Raw genomic sequence first — 18,245 nt, 5'->3', positions numbered from 1 at the left:
AGCACGGCAGCTACCTTTAGCTTACAGCAAGTAGATCTTCTGGGCTGTTGTGCGAAAAAACAGCCAGGCATTTCTTAGTGGTCAGTTTGGAGATTCAATTAAAACCCCCCCAAGACAAAAGAATTCTTTGTATGAATAGGAAGACTAGACCTGACTTGAACCAACTCCATGAACTATAGTGCTTAATTCTACACAAGTTCTACTTCGAAGTTCAATAGTCAATTCTTGCTATGCTCCTCAAATAATTGCAAGTAAGTCAAATAAGGATTTTACTTACGTGACCTGCTTAGGGGTTTGTCAAAACTCATAGTGCTTGTATAACCTTTTCTTTATCGTTATAAAACTAACAAATATGCTGCAAGAAGGTGATTGTGAGACTAAGATCAGATAGCACTATTTAACAAATCATAAAACTGCAATTGAGGCCATGAAGCCATTTCTTATCCAAATTACTTCAACATCAAGAAAAGTTTGAAAACAGGCAAAGGCAAAGAATGCTTACTACAAGCAAGTAAATGTGTATCCAGATGCTTAAAAGTCTGGCCAAATGGTTGATTTGACAAGCAACAACTTCAGCATTGAGCATGCTCATCACTTGCCCAAGTAAATAAAGATGTGGTTGCTGCTTTGAGCCTTGTGTGAAGTATAGAATCTTGTCTTCTACTAGTATAACTACATTTCCTTATGCTTCTTGGAATGACAACAGACTACCAAGATCATTTGACAACTGCAAGATCCCACGCATTTGTAGGTATGGATTCTCCAACAGCTTCTCATTATTGCTCTGTCATAACATATCAGAAAGACTTCACAACTAAGTTTTACTTTGTACAGCAACAGGAAAAAGAGGCAAGGGGATAGAAATTGACCTGCTGAGCTCTAAAGACCAGACTGTGGAGGACACGTTGATATTTCTCAGGCTCTTCAGTCATCATTCTCTGCAGAAAAGTAGAATTTCATTCAGATCAAAATATCACTGAAACTAGTAAGCTAATCTTCATATTGGGAATTAGACACCCACATAAACCTGCTAAGGCCCTCTTCCTTCAGGTAGGATCTGACTATCCAAGACCTTAAAAGCTATCAGTTCTAGTCCTTCATGTAGACTTCTGAAGTAAGAAGACCCTGACCTTTCTTTGGACACTGGTCCTAGATATTCAAAGACAGCTTGATTATATTTATATTTAAGAATTTGAAAACCAAGCAAACTACTATTCACTTGGTATGGGACAAGGAAATAACCTTCAGAAGAAAAGAAGCTGTATAATATGCAACACGAGCATCCATATCATCAAGTAATGATCTGAAACAGAAGTATTTGTTATTTACAATAAAACACATCTCAGACGCTTGGGACCTGGATATATGTTGCAGACAGTTATAACAACACACATCCCAACAGGCTTGAGGCCTGGTGATACATTTCAGACAGCAGAAAGATTCACTAAGACCTGTGGAAACTCCCCATTACATTTTGACATCAGAAATTTACAGAACCATGCAGGTTTAATTTAAAAACATTTTTTAAACACTAATCTGATTTTGTACATCATCGCGAGATTTGGAACTTTATGAAATGTTGAGATTTTCAAAGAAAGAAAACTTTTGGATTCAAAACCCCATAATGTGAGATGCTCAGGCTTAAGACAAAATTTATTTCATCAAAACTCTAAAAGCCATTTCAGCCCTCCTGCAAACTAGTGATTACTTTCTTACTTTGAAACTATTCAATCCATTTTATGAAGCTCAACAAATATTGTGCACCCGAACGTAAACTCAAAAAATAATTGTAAAACCTTTCTCAATTTGTAAACACATGTTTCAAAGCAAACAGCAAGGGGCCAAATTTCACATATGTACTATACTCATGCTCATATTCCCTGATTGAATGGTTTGCAATCTCTTTTTGTTTTAAGTGAAAAAGTCCTGTGCATGCACTTGTGTGAGCATTTAATCATGCACAGTTAACTAGTTTGGGGGACGATGTTCATTTTACTTCTATCTTCAGAAGGGGCTTGACTAGACTCTTGGTGCTACTATAGCCCCAACTAGCCAAAAGGGAATCATACACAATTCAATGTACTTCAATACTGATAAGCCCACTCCTAAACCTATTATTCATGATATAGAGGATTTCTAAATGTGTCAATTTCAAGTATCATATTCTTGCTAGAGCTAGATTTTACTTGTCACACATTATGCGTAAACACTTTTCTTCGATGCACTTGAAGGGATGACTATTCAGTACCTGCTTTATAGATGTTGTGCAGAAGGTCCTTCCCACACAAGCTGTAATACAAGCAAATCCAACACTTTGCATGGCGAACGTAAGGGGGTTCCGAACCGTTTAAAAAGGGGGGAAAGAAGTTCACCCTCATAACATTTTAGCTGCTGGGTTGACTTCAAAAACTCTGGTGTCAAAGCCCAAGAAAACTTGAAGAGTTTTTGAGGAGGCAATTCAACAACATGTGGAGCAGGTAGTAGGAATCCCCCTCTCAAGGACTAGGGGCTAGGAAATCCACAGTCGCATCACCAATATCGTCCCCCTCTAAAAGGGATGAGGGGCACGAGGGAACCACCAAAGGAGAGGGTGGGGGATGCGAAGGAACTTATGGAATAGAAGGTGCACAAGCAGGAATGGGTGTAGCAATAAACAACTACCTCAGCGGACAATGGATAAGAGAATGGGAATGGAGCTTGTAGAGTGCGCTCTCTTGCCAACATGTTGCTAAAAGAGCTCTTGAAGAAGAATCCTCAATAAACACAGCCTGCTCGATGAAGACAACTAGGGTACCGAGTCTAGTCAGGCCATAAATGGAGAGGAGTGGAAAGCCCAAATCTGAAACATGTAGTCAGAAATGGAGCTAGAGTAAGGGTATAGCAATAATGGCAAAGTGCCAACACCACTAATAGGCACCAAATAGATGTCACCAACTTGACAAGACCCTCAGATGGACAAATATCCTATAGCATATCTCCTTGTGGAGTCACATGACTCAAAGCACAACGGTCAATGAGCCAAGGGCTCTCTGAAGATGAGTCAACAAAGGAAGAAGGCTCCTCCGACACATCAATATGAAGGAACAAGAACTCATGAGTAACAACACATATACCAATAGAGGAAGACCTTGGATGACATAGCTCCATCCTTTGCTCCCGCGGGAAGGTGAGGGTACTTCTTTCAACACTTCTTCTCACAATGTGTCCCCTTCACACAATGTGAGGCTCAAAGCTTATTTGAAAATGTATCATAGTTTGAAGAATGCTCCCATGTCTCCTTATTGGGCTTGGGCTTGGCCTTTGATTTCTCCTTCTTTTTCTTTCCCCCTCTCGTACTTACTTTAAAAGCTTTCGTGGAGTTGGATCCTCTGGCTACCTCTTTCAAACGCTTGTCATACTCCAAGACAAGCAGGGCAAGCTCCTCCCATACAAGAGTCTTGCAGGTCCTCATTGTATGAAGACTAGCGTAGAAGACCATAATTTGGAGAGGGCAACGAAGTCAAAAGAATCGTGGCCATATCTTGCAAAAAGATGATCCTACGGAGAAAGAAAGCTCATCTCTCATGCTGATGGTACAAAGAAACAAGCTTTGTCCACACTTCCGCTACCTATCACAACCTGCATACATGCACTAGGATAGAATCTTGTAAGCTCATAAAGAGAAAAGATTGAGCTCAAGAATTGAGCCAATTCCATAGGGTTGCATGATCCATGGTGGATCCGACTCAAGGATCCTCCACGCGACAACGAATAGGATGGGTAACAAACTCCCAAAGACCGAAGGTGTCAAGAATACACTCCACCTTATAGGACCAAAGAAAATAATTTGATCCATCTAAACAATCTTATTTGGCAAGAAAAGGAACAACAAGCACCTACATTGTTATAACAATGCCATCATAGGCATCCTAGGGCTAGGACGGGTCTTGTGGAGACATGGAGATAGGGGGGAGGAGGTGGCTGCTCCAATCTGTGTGACCAATCAAGAGAGGGTTTCTGTTAAAAACAGAGCTCGGACATCCGGTCTTTGCCGTGATGATCACACTGCCTGTTAGAGGAGTAATGAGAGATCTCCTCACTAGAGTAATCAAAGCCATTGAACCGGTGAAAAGGCATCTTTGACACCTGCAAATACCTACAAAAATGTTTTGCTATAGATGGTCCTAACGGTGGAAACTTCATGATAGGATTGTAGATGGTCCAACTATGTCGTATGGATCAACAAAACACAAAAAAATTGTGCTTCTAACAAGGGGTGGATGGATGAAAATTTGTGTTTTCAGCTTGGAGGTCCCCTCTCAAAGCGGTAATTCAAGTTACTCACTTTGGCGATGATAGTGTATGAAAGTCCGCACCAAGAACATGGGGAGCCACACACACACAGATGAAGAAAAGAAATCCGTACTAACTGAAAAGACTGCTGGATACAAAGGAGTGGACTCATCAGTCCTTAGATGCAGCCTGAGGCATCAATGAGGGCACCGGATCAACCTGAAATGATGATAGCAACACCGATGATGATAGTGACATGATGGAGATGGTGACTGAGTGGACAGCAGAAGCAAAGGAGACTGCAGCAACCAACAGAGCACCTGCCAAGGAAGTGAAGAAGATGATCTGCCCAACCTAGCCCTCAGCTATGAATAGCTGGAACTCAGCTAGACTAGCCAATCAGCCAATCTAGGGCCAAAAATGGCTGACTACATCATTCCTTCTGCAATAAATGCATTGGCATTACCAAAAATGATGGTGTGGCAAGCACAATGCTGACATGCCTATTGTGGGACAATCACACACTGGCAAGGGCAGGACACTAATTGGAGATGCAAGAAAGACACACAAAACTCAGCTGGAAGAAGAAATGCATACTCCAGAATCAGCTGCTCCTCCGTCAAAGCACACAACAGGACATGTCAGAGCTCCTAACATCCTTGTCTAACTCAAAGTCTCAAACTGAGGCTCACATGCAGGACATGACAGTGCATGATAAACATGACTACTAACACTGTCATGGAGAACTTGGTTTTGTACGAGATACACGAAAGAAATATAACTGATCCATGATGGTTCAGTTGACTCCATCTTCGGATCCTTTGATGGTTTCTCCAACAACTCCTTTAATTGAGACCCTGAGAAAGCATTATGGTCTTGATTTGGAGGGCAACACTCCTACTAACTTTCTTTTAGGGGTCATTCACAACGGCCTAGCTCTTCTTTGTCTCATACTCCTTCACAAGGTACATCTCAATTGGAGCAGCACTCTGCTAACAAGACTCATCAACTCTCAATTGAGGAAAGACTATCCACTTGGGACACAAGTGAAAGTTCAAACTCTTCACAATCAAGCCCAACGACAAGTTCATAGAACCCATTTTAGTGTGAGTTTGATTTCATCTGTACTACTCCTATTGTTGAAGGAACCAACTGTAAGTCACCATGGAGACCAAGATTGGTACTGGTATGGTTTTGAAGAAAACTCTATGTTCAAAGATGTTCCACAAGGTAATCCTTCATCCATTGTTTCATTCAAGTATAAGTTTGGTGCTTCCCGTTCACCTTCACATTCCACGACCTTCCCTCCCACATTCCTTTCACATTTAGATTCCTCTTCTTTCAATCTAGACCCTTACTTTAGACCCACCATAAGTTATCCAGTCTTAGCACACATTGTCTATGATGCAAAACAAGGTTTTAGGCCAGCACTAGAAAGTGTATCATTTTACACCTCAGTACATCGTTAGTTGGAGTGTCATCCTTTAACATTGTGTCTTACACACTCTCATAAGTACATTATCCTATTGTGTGGGGAATCCCCCTCCAACACAATGTGTCACCCTCCTTGCTTGTTAAAACCAATGAATCCCCATCTTCTGCTGATGAGTGACCTCCTTCTTTGAAGGAATCAAGGAGTGGAAATGAATCACCTCCACATTTAGACCGAATTCCACCTTCCCTAATTGACCCTAAACACAAACCACATTGTGATGCCGATGGTCAATCTCCTTCTTTGAAGGAAAAAGGGAGTGATACATTCATACCCTAACAAACACCCTCCTTGCACTTCTTGCCAAAAAAGAATACATTTTGTACATTTTGCCAGAACCAAGCCATGTAGATGACAATTGTCACTCCAAGGTCAAGGGTTTAAGACTGACACCCAAAATCATCTCATCCTCAGCTATGGGTCTTCTACCCACACCAAAGTTGAATCCAAACCCCATTCCTAAACCAACCTTAGTCCCTTTGCACAATAGTAGTGTCGCTTCAAGGAGGTTGCAAGGGACTCTTCCCCTAAGGAGGTAGGGCAATTTTTCCACCCCCTAGTATCCATGTTCATCAATGGTTGACCACTAGTGCCATGGATCTTGGATCTCCCCCTCAATCAATGCCTCATAGCATCTCTAACCAATTTGATCATTACCTTTCCTTAGGCTAGTCTCTTAGGAGTCGTAGGTCATCCTTAGGAGCCTTAGGCTTGTCCATATTATTTCAAGTCTTCCACTACACACTTCCTCCTTTCATTTAGTTCCACTATATATCACTCTCACAATATCCAAAGCATCTCAATATGAAACATCTCGTATGTAGGTTTCTTTCTTGATCCCTTTGTGCTAAGTTTTATATTTCCATTAAGAACTACCATTGCAGATCCTACATGGACTAAAGGTTTTTTTTTTCAGTTTCTGCCTTAGCAAGTATTGCCTCCATCAACATGGAGACAGAGATAGTATCTTTTCTCCCGAGATCGGGACTTGGGTATCCTTCTTCTCTTACCAACCATCTTTTTTCCTTTCAATTGAGGTGTTTTAATCATTTAACCATCATTTTCTACACTTCTAGTTCATTTTTTCATGATAGATGGACTACTACCGTAGTGGTTGTGCCTTTGCATTCTTGATGGCATAAGAGCCATCTCCCAAGGTTGAGTTTTAGGCATGCCTACAACACTTGGTCAGCGTTGGAGCCATCCCTCAAGATCACGTATGAGCACATCCCCACTACCTTGGTGGCAAACCTTTCCCCGCTATTTCAATTGGAGGAAGGGTCAAGTCTTCCTCCTTCATCCATTCAATCTATTTGCACGGTAGACTGCTATCCTCGCACTTCTTTGACTAGTATGAAGCCAACTCCCGGGGTTGAGATTCGAGGTTGCGTACGCCACTTGATCAGCATTGGTGCTATCTCCTGAGATCATACACATTGATACCTCCCTCAACCCGCTCCCACAAAAGCCATAGCTATTGGACAGCTCTGCCCTTCAGCATTCTATACATTCTGTCATTCATTTACAGCATTGATTCATTCAGCTTATAGTTCTCTTTCTTCTCTGTTTGTGTTTGTGTTTTCACCTTTTGCATTTTGCATTTTGAGTTTTGTGTTTCGCATTTTGCATTTAGGTTTGGCATTTATTGTATTACTATCTAAGAGAAAGTGTTTCAGCTATGTTCGTACATTCTCTGTTTTCCTTGTGCCAACCCTAGCATATCTTCACATTCAAATCATCAAAGAACCCCCATTCATTTATTTACGGCACTTGCTTTTAGCAGCTCACTTTGGAGATGCTCCAAGTGTTTCAGCTATGTTCGTACATTCTCTGTTTTCCTTGTGTCCCCCTAGCATATCTTCACATTCAAAATATCAAAGAACCCCCATTCATTTATTTACTGCACTTGCTTTTAGCAGCTCACTTTGGAGATGCTCCATTTCACATAACTAATTTATCTTGATTAACTCTAAATATATCCATGTAGATAGGCTTTGATTATTTCGATAGCTTCACAAAGGACTCAAACAATGATGTAGCCACCAAGACTTATTGCAACGGATATCCAAACAGCAAACAGCATATGCGTGACCCTTTTTCCTTCAAAACTTTTGGGAAGTATTCAGCACAAGCACCCCATGTCTAGACACATACTTGCAAAGTTGAACACATGGTACCAGTTTACACACTTTGAACAGATGAACACTTAGTTACAAACCTGAAAAACTCTTCACCGCCCACTTCCTCAAATGCCGACTGCTGAACTGAACACTTCCCTATTAGTAGTATTAGAAGAGCTGCTCTCACATCAGAAGCACCACCAGCTGTTCGTGCCTTCCCTTGACTACCAACTGCCACCCCTAGCACTATATCTTCTGTAGCTGCTCCAGCTAGTTGAAGCAAGGGCCAATAAAGAAGATCGGTAGCCATGCTGGAAACAAGAGCTTTAGGAGCTGCAGCTTGTCCATTGAGCAGCATTGCCGCTATAGAAGTTGATCTGCAGGCATGCTTTGCTGATGTACCAATAGTAGACAGTCTGAACCGATTTGTGCCATCGTCAATTTTCTTGCTGTCCTGCCTTTCAGATTCCAAAAGGTATGAAAAAGGTCTCCCATTTGACACGTCTTTACTACCAAATCTGTTAAAGACCATGTTTTCCCGCACATATGTGTTGGAAGGGTTTCCAGAGGCTGAAGGAGGAATTACAACACAGAGCTGAGAAAACATCACATTGCACATCTGCACAAATCAGAAACTTGCTTAGAATCTGAGTGCATAACAGATCTTTCATAAACTATAGTAGAAGGCTTCCCTGGTAATGTGTGCTCAATGATCAATATCACAATACCCAACATTGGTATGAGCATAGGACATCAAGTTCCCATGCTCTTCAATTTGTGAATTTACCGTTATGCACACTGACTTATTCAACAGCTGTCTTTAGCTTGCCATGTATGCATTGAACAGGTCTGTGAGGGTGCAACTGCCAGGACTTGCTTGCCCTTATGTGTGCACGTGCCAAGTTTCAACACATTCTTTGCCCTTACATGTGAAAGATGTATCAGCTAAGGTATCAATGCAAGCAGAAAACTATGTCATACATTCTAAGAGGCTTGAACAAGTCACATTCCTAATGTTACAATATACAAGCTTGCTCACCTGTAAGATATTAATTCGATCTGTATCATTGGCAGAAACAATCCGATACAAGACTTTATTCATTAAATTGAGGATAAAATCAACCCATTTTTCTTCACTCATTCTCCTTCCAACATCCTTCCTAGGTTCTCTCGAAGATAGATCCATCAAATAACTGTCCATTGCCATCTGCTGACACTTAAAAAGTAGACGTTCTAGTACAAAAATGAAACCTCTCCGTACATACGCATGACGTGATCTCAAAAGCCCATAAAACAATCTTAAAGCAGACCCACTGCCTGATGAAATAGAGCCATTATTCTTCTCAAAACCATTCCCTTCATCATGTTTAGAGAACCAAGACTGCTCTTGCAATAAATCAGCATCAAAGCTGCTAATGCTGGTAACACCTCCATGTGTCAGTTGCAAAAACAGTAAGTCCGCCAGCCAGGAATATCCATGATTACGGCAAGACATTACAGGAGAATGTAGCAGTGCATATAATGTAGCCCAGGACTGTGTTATCGTGTTAGAATCCAGTGAACACTCCTTTAAAGAGAAATCACTTTGCACATTACAGAGGCCTTCACTAATGACAGTGATTGATATAAGCTCAGAAAACTCTTCATCCGGTTGAATGTAGGAAGCCACAAGCACATCAAACATAGTTGTCACCTCTTCCAATAGCTGTACAGGAACACAAAAAGACATAAGGAATCCTCTTAAGACAACTTGAAAAACCTAATTTTTTTTCAATAAAATCCAACTAATCTGCATCAAATGCAACAAGTTGGAAAGTATGCTCCCAGTAATTTTTCCCAAGACATCACCAGATCATTAGCTAAAAAGTACAATACAGTTTGCAACGTCTTCCTCAGTTTCAATTGACATCTCAACCTATGATCGAAGCAGACATGATTCTTCTGCTTTTGCTTCACCTATTGGAGCAAAGACCAGATCCATAATGTTTACTTGGTGCTCTGTCATTATATCAAAGCCAAAGGTTAAGCAAACTCATGACAACTGATTAGACCTAGTTGCAACCTTTCCAGTTTTAAAACTATTGGCCCTTGGAGTAACTGGACAGAGATTTCATTAGAGTGCAGATAACTCCAATCATAGTGGGGAGGGGAAAAGAGAGAAAAGTCCATTTGCATCACTCATGTAAAAGACTCACTGCTGAGTTGAGGCGACCGCTGTCGACATCTCGAGACATTGCTTCAGTGATGGACTTGAATAATCCTTCACCAACATTTTTCAGTCCATGCTTGAAAGCAAGACCCAAAGCTTCTGGTGCACCCGTGAGAGAGAGAGCACTGGTAACTGCTTGAATGTCCTCAAACCCAGGACAAGCTTTCCCAGATGCACTAAAGTTGGAACTGAGTCTATGCACCACATAATCCGTCAAGATAGCAAAAAGATTGTACTTTGCTTCTATGGACTTTGCTCTAGCAAACTGCAAGTTAAAAGATAAAGATTGGTTGTATGAAATGTAAACCTATGCAAGTAGAATATTAAACATCATCAATCTTGGTATGCAAGGCTCTTACTGCATTTTTTACATACCATTTATAAGGGAACAAAAATATTCAACAACTGTATAATAATTAACCTCAGAGAAAATGAAGTCGATGCCCCCTAGAAGCTCCAACTTCTCAATATCAAAAACTGCTTTTCTTCCTAAACCATTATCTTCAGGTGCCGGGATTCGGTAAAACAAGTTTGACATCATGCAAACCAAACTGCTATGAAGTTCATCTGCCCATGCATTCTCCCAGCTCACATTTATGAGAGCTTTCAAAACCTGTGAAAGAAGAGCAGTGATAATGAACACCCTAGATTGATAAAGCCATAACATACTATTTGAAATTCCAGGCTCAGCAGTAAGGTAGCAGATTACACATAATACTCAGGGTTTATGTAAAAGACTTGGGAAATGGGAATCATCTGTAAAGAACCTTATATTTTGCTCTTACCCTAACATCAAGTCCATTAAGACGTTGTCTTTGCACTTTGCCACGATCACAAATGAAGTAAAGCAGGCAACTTAAAGCAGCGACCCAGACTCCCTCTTCTTTTTCTCCCATCTGCATAAAAGCATGTTAATGTACCTAGAAATTACCTAAGAACAGAAAACATTGTATCAAAATCCTGAATGCACCTACAAGTCTAGCCTTCTTGGCTGCACACAATGCAGCCTACCTCTAGACCTATGTTATTATTATTGTGTTTTGTTACTATTACAATCATTATCATTATCACTATCGCTATAAACTCAATTTGCACATGCATCACACATCAATGAGTGCAATATGACTACTCCATTGTCTACAGAAAAAAAAGATTTGCAGAGCAAGAAATCATGAGTGCTTAGAATTTCAATTTCTCTCCGTTAAAGCTGCCAACAAAAGCCAAAATGATCTATTGAAACACACATAACACAATAATACAGTGAGGTTAATACCCACAAACAGCATAGACACTCACATACAGCAACAGACTTATAGAGATACTTTGATCCTTCTCAAAATCAGCTGGATAGAAACTCCTATGAAGTCATCAGAATTCAAATGCATAAGAACCATTAGATCGTTTTGCATCAACATTAAAAGCATCTATGCTGGCTCATGTCATGTCCAGCAAAATAAAAAACAGATATTATGGAGCAGTCAGATAAGACGCACACAGACTCTCACAGACAGAACTGGAAATATTAAATGACATGAGAACCAATGCAACCAGGCAAAAAGTGTGGGTAAGTGTATGGCAGCCTGCATTTCTGTTGAGACAGAAGGCAGCTAGTATATAAATTACACAAGTGCTTACAATAACACAGCTATCATTGGAAAAACAAGCTAGCTTTGACATGTAGAATTAGTTTTTGCACCTTATCAGTCAACTATGTAAGGCAGGTATTGACAATTTAGGCAAAACAATGGGTGTAGATATGGGACTCCATACCTGAACAAGAAAAAGTAGCATTTCAAACAAGATCTGCAGCAACCATACTTCCAATATCTTGACTGCTTTAGGAGTTCCACTGTCAACCTTAATTAATGGGCCTTTTAGATTGCCTGTTTCTTCTTTAGGTCTTAATAGGTCAGTCTTTTCCTCCACCCTGAACACTTCTTCCAGGTTAAGGCCCCTTCTTGAGGACGAAAAAGGTGTGCCAATATCTAGATGAACAGAGGTAACAGTTGAATCCTCCAGAGCAGCTTGTTCTTCCATTTGGACTGGTTCCAGCAAGTGAGCGTGGATACCAAGATTCAAAAGCAAATCAAAAGAGCGAACTCGTACTGCTACATTCGATGAGCTCAGCATGCCCTGCAAATTTGTGAACAGGATTAAAAACTCACGCAATCAAGATAACATTGTTATTGAGTTTGTATATAGTGAGTATATAAGTCAATACTACCTCCAGCAGAGAAAGTGTGAGTGGGGAAGCAGTTCGGGCATCTGACAGATACCTACATTTTTAATATGAAAAGGAGAATCTTCGCTCAGAGATAAATCAGATGAAACTACATGAGACAGTTTCATTGTAAGGATGCTTTTAATTGAGGAAATAATATTCAGACTTACATGTCAAGTATAAGTTTGATGAGTACACTTCCAGCTACATCTGCTGTCTCAATGGATCCCCTACCTGGCTGAACTGCAGGTAAAGATGGAAAAATCCCAGAGGTATTGCTTCCTAATACAGATCCATCAGAACAAAAAGCAGACATAACCTCTTCTATTTCAGCATTGCTCAATCGTAAGGGCTGTTGTTCACTGTCAGTTTAAAAAAATTTCCAGAATGAACATTAAAGTCAGGAGATTCTTGTTCTCAGACAATTGCAATACAAGTAAGATTGGTGATTCAACATAGATAAACAAAACTTGCAACCTTACAATAGCAGTCCAGGAGGCACATTTCCAAAATGACAGCTAGAACTAATATTTTATTGTTCTCAATATACAATAAAAGACCAACTTAAATATCTCCCTCCCCCCATGTGTTTGTGTTGCCCCTCTTCTTGCTCATAAATACATGCGATGTGTCCAGGAGTACTTGACAAACATGAAGAAAAATCAAGATATACCTGTAGTACTTGTATTGAAACAAGGGGCGTGGGCGTCTTCTCCATGTACTCCTAGGAACATCACCATCCCTGCAAAACAATCACATGAATCAAAATTAGGATTTTACAAACGATGCTCTCAAGAATGATCATATACATACAATGTAGCACAATTCAGAAACAATATAATCAAACACATGCAAGACCAACAAAACGTACATTCTTTAATAGTTAACTAGTAACACAACTCCTGGAATTGGATGTTTTAATTGAAGGATCTTTCAAGACGAAGCAAGTTCGGCATTCTCTTCTGAGAATTTCTTTCTGTATTAACAATCTTCAAGGGGATATCAACATGTGTAACAGAGATGGTGCACTTTCTAAGGGGGTATGTACATATGCTTCACCCTACATATGTATGCACTGACCCCACATGTATATAAATGAAAGCAGAGTAAAAGATGAGTTATCATTTTGCACTAAAAGAGTAATCAGTGACCCAACTAATCCCCATCGTGAGGTGTTTGTCAATGGATTCATCTATCCTCCTCAAACACCTAACCCTTGCCTCCAAGTGTACATATCAAAGTCATCTCTTCTCATTCTATAGGGCTACCAACTTCCAAGGAGGCTCTACCTATGTCCTATTGAGCTAAAAAGTGCATTCCAAACTTGAAACATTCAATTATCTCATTAAACCAGCCCCAAAGCATTAAATTACCAAACTTTCCTAGAGAATTACAAAGTGTCAATGTCCCATAATCCAAGACCCTAATCTTGGGATGATGCATATCTATAAATGGAAGGTTGCACACCACTCAGCCCTAATCTTGTCTAGCAGATTGTTGACACCTTATCTATTGCTGTCTACACCCCTCTCCAAGAGGATACCTCAGTTCATGGTGGTGTCTATCAGCCAGGCACCTGCATCAGCCTCCTCCATTGCTGCATTTGCTGCAGCTCAGCCACCCCTAGCCAATCTGCAACCAGGCGCTACCAGCACATGCTGCATTTTGCAGTCTTGAGCTATCATATAGCTGCCACATCCTCATTGCAGCTATCGCCAGGAGTTTCCAGCCTTACATTTGCTAGTTGCAGCTGCTGCCTTGCTTATCCTCTGCTGTCAGGAGCTGATGACTGCTTCCAGAGTTTCCCTCTTCATGAAATCGGTCATCTTCAGTCTCAACCCTACGTTTCTGGGACAGTGCAGCCGGCATTGCTGTTTACAGCAGGTGGTCACTGTTTGGAGCCTGCCTCCTGTGATTTGGCATCCATTTAGGGTACAACACACTCTCAAGCTCCAAGAAATTTCCTTAAAAGGAAAAAGGAGAAGCAAAATAGCAATTATATATAGCGCATACCCATGACTGTGTAGGCATATGGGGAGATGCAAACTAGTTATCAAGTAAGATTGGGCAATTGACTGTTTAGGTGGCATGAAGATGGCTAGTGTGGCCACTAGAAGGAGGCCCAAGGTGAAACCAGCTTTCCTCCTCGAATAGGATGGTAAATAACCTGATTAAGCACTATTTCTAGCAATTAACAAATTCACAAAACTGAAATGCACACTTTACAATATAATCTTGGACAATGGACACCTTGTTGGCCCCAAAACTGAAACCCCTTTCGGTATTTATTTAACTTAATTGAAGAAGTTGGTGTACAATGGGATTCTCCCAATCCCTTTCAGTATTCCAACTCCCCTTGCTATCCAAAATGACCATTAAGTCTTCAATCTGATTTGTCCCTTGATTTGGATAGTGAATTGGCATTTACCCGCTTTGATAGAGATGGAAAATGCCCCAAATTCATTGGTTTGTCAGTCCCTCCACTTGAATTTGATTAAAAACAGCTTCAGCCGTATTGAATCCAAGACTTGGAGCTTCCAATTTTTGGTATGCTTCCTAAGGCTGCTGTTAAACCTAATTTCTGCTGCAAATTAGGGTTTACAGTAGAGAAATCTGAAATTTCTCAGCCTCTCGTGATCTCAATGCTGTAAACTTCGGAGCAAGGCTATAGAAAGGCTGGGAGATGAGAGAGAATATTGAGGAGAGAGAAAATTTAGACTTTTTTCACGAAGAACTGAAGAAAATCTGTCATTTATTGCTACTGCCCTATCTCAACAGCCTATAGACGCTATCACCTATTGTTGATAGGTCTTCTCCTTTCCCCGGCTGCAAATCCGACCAACAGAATCTCCTCCCTCTCTCTTACAAGTTGAATACACTAAAAATGCCTCTCCAACCTCTAAAGACGTTTTTCAGCCTTGCATGGCCGTTTTTGACAAGTGACAGCCTTCCCAAATGGTTTTTCCAGTATTATCCATAGTTAAATATTAATTCTCAGTCTTTCAATACTAAAAATAAATATAATTATTATTTCAATGACCTAAAAAAAATATTGTTGGCCAATACTTAAATTCACAACTTCTATTCCCAAGTGTTTATGCACCACCTTTGACCATCGGATTAAACGTCGCTTCTCTAATGTCACCAAAAAACTGACACTTGTAGCCAAATGAATGACCTCGGCCAACAACTGGCATCAGATACTACTAAGTACATGTGCGGCATAACTTGTAGCAATGTTTGCCTTTAACATCCTGTGATTTACTTGGGTCCCAAACTTGTAAATTTACTCTAACCCCAATTACATCTCAACATTTACTTAACCATGTGGTTAAAAATTAATCCACATGTTAAGTGAGGTTTTAAAAATGCATGTCCTCATGACACAAGGCTCATTATTGACTAAGACCCTGATGAGGATGAGAGCTCAAAAGCAAGCCCATGGGCTTGCATAACACAAGGTCATCCCAAGGGGTAAGGCTCGCGGTATAGAACATTGTGATCTTATTGGTGCTCATGCTAGTCTCAAGGCATTAGACCCCCAGCAAGGGAGCCATTTGGACAACAACTATGGACCGGTGGTTGATTCAACTCAGTTGTCTAGGTTGTCTAGGTTGTCAGGTAGCTGATGGGTGCATTGGCACTTTGTTTTAGGAGAATAAAGGGAACTTGGAGAGACAATATATCATCCATGTCTTTGATGCAAGCACTCCGAAAGGTTTTAGTACAATGTAGTATGAGGAGAGTACACTACTTTTTATTTATGGACTTGGTTAGCTGATACTCATGAATGCTTAGAGACTAGGGAAAGGGATAAATATGTCATGCATTTTGTGGAAATGAATTTCAAAAATCTTTGTCTAACTATTCTTATTAGTTGGGTGTCATGATAGAAAAGAAGGGGGTGAAAAGAACAAGACTACAAAAAGAAGATGGCATGTTTCTTATGGGAGGTCATTATCATCCTGAGCAACATCTTTTAGTGCACTAAATGACTTTATGCATGACAAGCTACTAATGAGAACATAGAGATTGTCAAAAATTTCAAATGGTTAAAAGGTAACATCGAAGCTGCGTGTGAGAATGGCAAAGGAGAGGCTCTAGGCTGGGGGTCTTTGGGAGGGTGAATGGAGTAGGTTTTTGTTGGAAAGCTCAGATGACCAACTTATGTAGCACATTACATGTAAGAAGGGGGATCTATATCACCGTATTGGAGGGATGGCTATAGATTAGAAGGTAAGAGAGACTGAAGCTGTCTCTCATGGAAAATCCTACCTAAGAAAACATGGCAACCAGTGCACACATGAATGCTGCTCCAAGTCTCGTGGGGGTCAGTCGGGACCAAATACATCTACCCTATCAAATACTATGTCTTGCTATTGCTCCTTCAGCATCAAGGTGAGGTGGGATGGATCCACTAAGAGTGGGTTAAGCGACCCTGACTAGACAATGGATGGGCCCCTTCAAGGTCAGAAGATCCTGTCATGTGAATTAGCCTTTAGGCTAGATGAAGTTGTCTCCTATTGCTTATTAGTGACAGACATAGGTGACAGGTTCACCTTGAGACTTGGCAAAGTTTGTCAAACAATGGTAAGGCCTCTTAATTCAAATACAAGTCCTATGATGCCATCTTACAACAGACAAAGAGAAGGCCTTGGAGTGCAAATGATAAAAAGGAAGGACTACAGCTGCGGAAGAGGGAAAAAGGAGCTGGAGAAGAGGGGAAAGGAACTAGAAGGACAGATAGGGATAGTTGTCAGGAAGGGCAGGAAGGGAGTCTGAAAGAAAGGTTGGGAAGGGCAGCTGGCTGGCCAGCGGGAAGGAATTAGGTTGGCATGAGGCTAGTGAGGGAAGTCATGCTGACTAAAGTAGCAGGAGAGGGAGGGGCAAGCAGCCACAATGGCAGCAGGAGTGTCAGTTCTGCTAGAGTCTTGATAAGCTCCCAATAAATTGATCCTCCAATAAGTAACATATCAGTGTGTCCCAAGATCAAAGGATGCAACAATTGGCTGAGAGTGATATTTTGTACAATGGCGGCATCCATAGTCAATGCACCATACAAATCCTGGCACAAAACTGGCAAGTAGTGCATCAATGAGAAGTGAAATACAAACCTAAATCATCACAACCCCCTAAAGTGCTACCTAGTGTCCATACAATACAATAGCATGCTCATGTGTTGTTCATACTGACACAATGTGTTGGCATAGCAGAAGATTCAAGAAACCAAAATGTTTCTCATCAAAAAGGAAAAGCAGAATGACCAACACCTAGGCAGTATAATAGGTAAGCTTTGTTTGCCTTCAAGTCATATCAGTAACCTTTGGACTCCAAAGATTCCTTTAAAGCTTGCAAAAGCTAGCACAATACTATCACAGCAATCTCAATGATGACACGACCCAAACCATATCGGCATTTGCAATCTTGTTGTGCTGTGCATCAATGCCTCACCCAGCCTCAATATTTGAGCCACATAATAGATTACATGGCATTGCCCCATTATCGTGCATTCTAACAAAATCCAATCAAAATTTTAAAAGAAATTTTCTCTCGATACAAAGCTACAAAACAAGATTTATATATAAAAGGAATGCATGAATACCAGACAGGGTGTGACTGAGATTTCTGCCGCTTTGAAGCAGTAATTGCTCTAAGATGGGATCTTGTGGATACAGCATCTCCAATAGTGGTCATTGTTGAAGGTTGCAAGAGTTGATCACCAGTTTTATCAACATTTGACCATTTCTCCCTTGTTTTTGCATGCTGTCCTTGTAACTTGAAGTCAACAACTTTTAGAAAAAGTGCACCTGCTCCCATATTTGAAAACTCATACAATCGTTTTGCTTGTGGCCTTGCTATGCCCCCGCTGCCTTCCACATGAATAGTGTGCAGATCCAGAAATAAGAACCAGTCCAAGATTGAAATCTACGA

The 18,245-nt window shown here is 40.7% G+C and overlaps 1 protein-coding gene across 9 annotated transcripts in view; it reads right to left on the bottom strand.

The window, feature by feature from the left end:
- LOC148012052 (uncharacterized) overlaps window positions 1-18,245 on the bottom strand; it is a 116,145-nt gene that overhangs the window by 59,885 nt on the left and 38,015 nt on the right. For 5 of the 9 annotated variants that reach the window (XM_087669798.1, XM_087669799.1, XM_087669802.1 and 2 more), the window contains exons 5-17: window positions 17,917-18,180; window positions 12,988-13,056; window positions 12,485-12,676; window positions 12,318-12,369; window positions 11,864-12,226; window positions 10,879-10,989; window positions 10,515-10,706; window positions 10,080-10,358; window positions 8,924-9,589; window positions 7,983-8,503; window positions 1,243-1,303; window positions 870-938; window positions 503-784 (exon numbers count right to left, since the gene is read on the bottom strand). In XM_087669798.1, the coding sequence (XP_087525924.1) occupies window positions 683-784; window positions 870-938; window positions 1,243-1,303; window positions 7,983-8,503; window positions 8,924-9,589; window positions 10,080-10,358; window positions 10,515-10,706; window positions 10,879-10,989; window positions 11,864-12,226; window positions 12,318-12,369; window positions 12,485-12,676; window positions 12,988-13,056; window positions 17,917-18,180 (2,941 nt within the window). In that variant the 3' untranslated portion in view covers window positions 503-682. Of the gene's footprint in view, window positions 1-277; window positions 356-502; window positions 785-869; window positions 939-1,021; window positions 1,150-1,242; window positions 1,304-7,982; window positions 8,504-8,923; window positions 9,590-10,079; window positions 10,359-10,514; window positions 10,707-10,878; window positions 10,990-11,863; window positions 12,227-12,317; window positions 12,370-12,484; window positions 12,677-12,987; window positions 13,057-17,916; window positions 18,185-18,245 lie in introns of those variants that run through there. The other 4 variants (XM_087669800.1, XM_087669801.1, XM_087669804.1 and 1 more) reach the window with 4 other exon arrangements.

This window comes from Lygodium microphyllum, chromosome 27, assembly GCF_053477565.2.
Source record: "Lygodium microphyllum isolate KBCC chromosome 27, Lygodium_microphyllum_v1.1.10, whole genome shotgun sequence".
Lineage (NCBI taxonomy): Eukaryota > Viridiplantae > Streptophyta > Polypodiopsida > Schizaeales > Lygodiaceae > Lygodium > Lygodium microphyllum.
The sequence above is the reverse complement of the archived record's forward strand: the minus strand, read 5'-3'. Positions and strand labels throughout refer to the sequence as shown.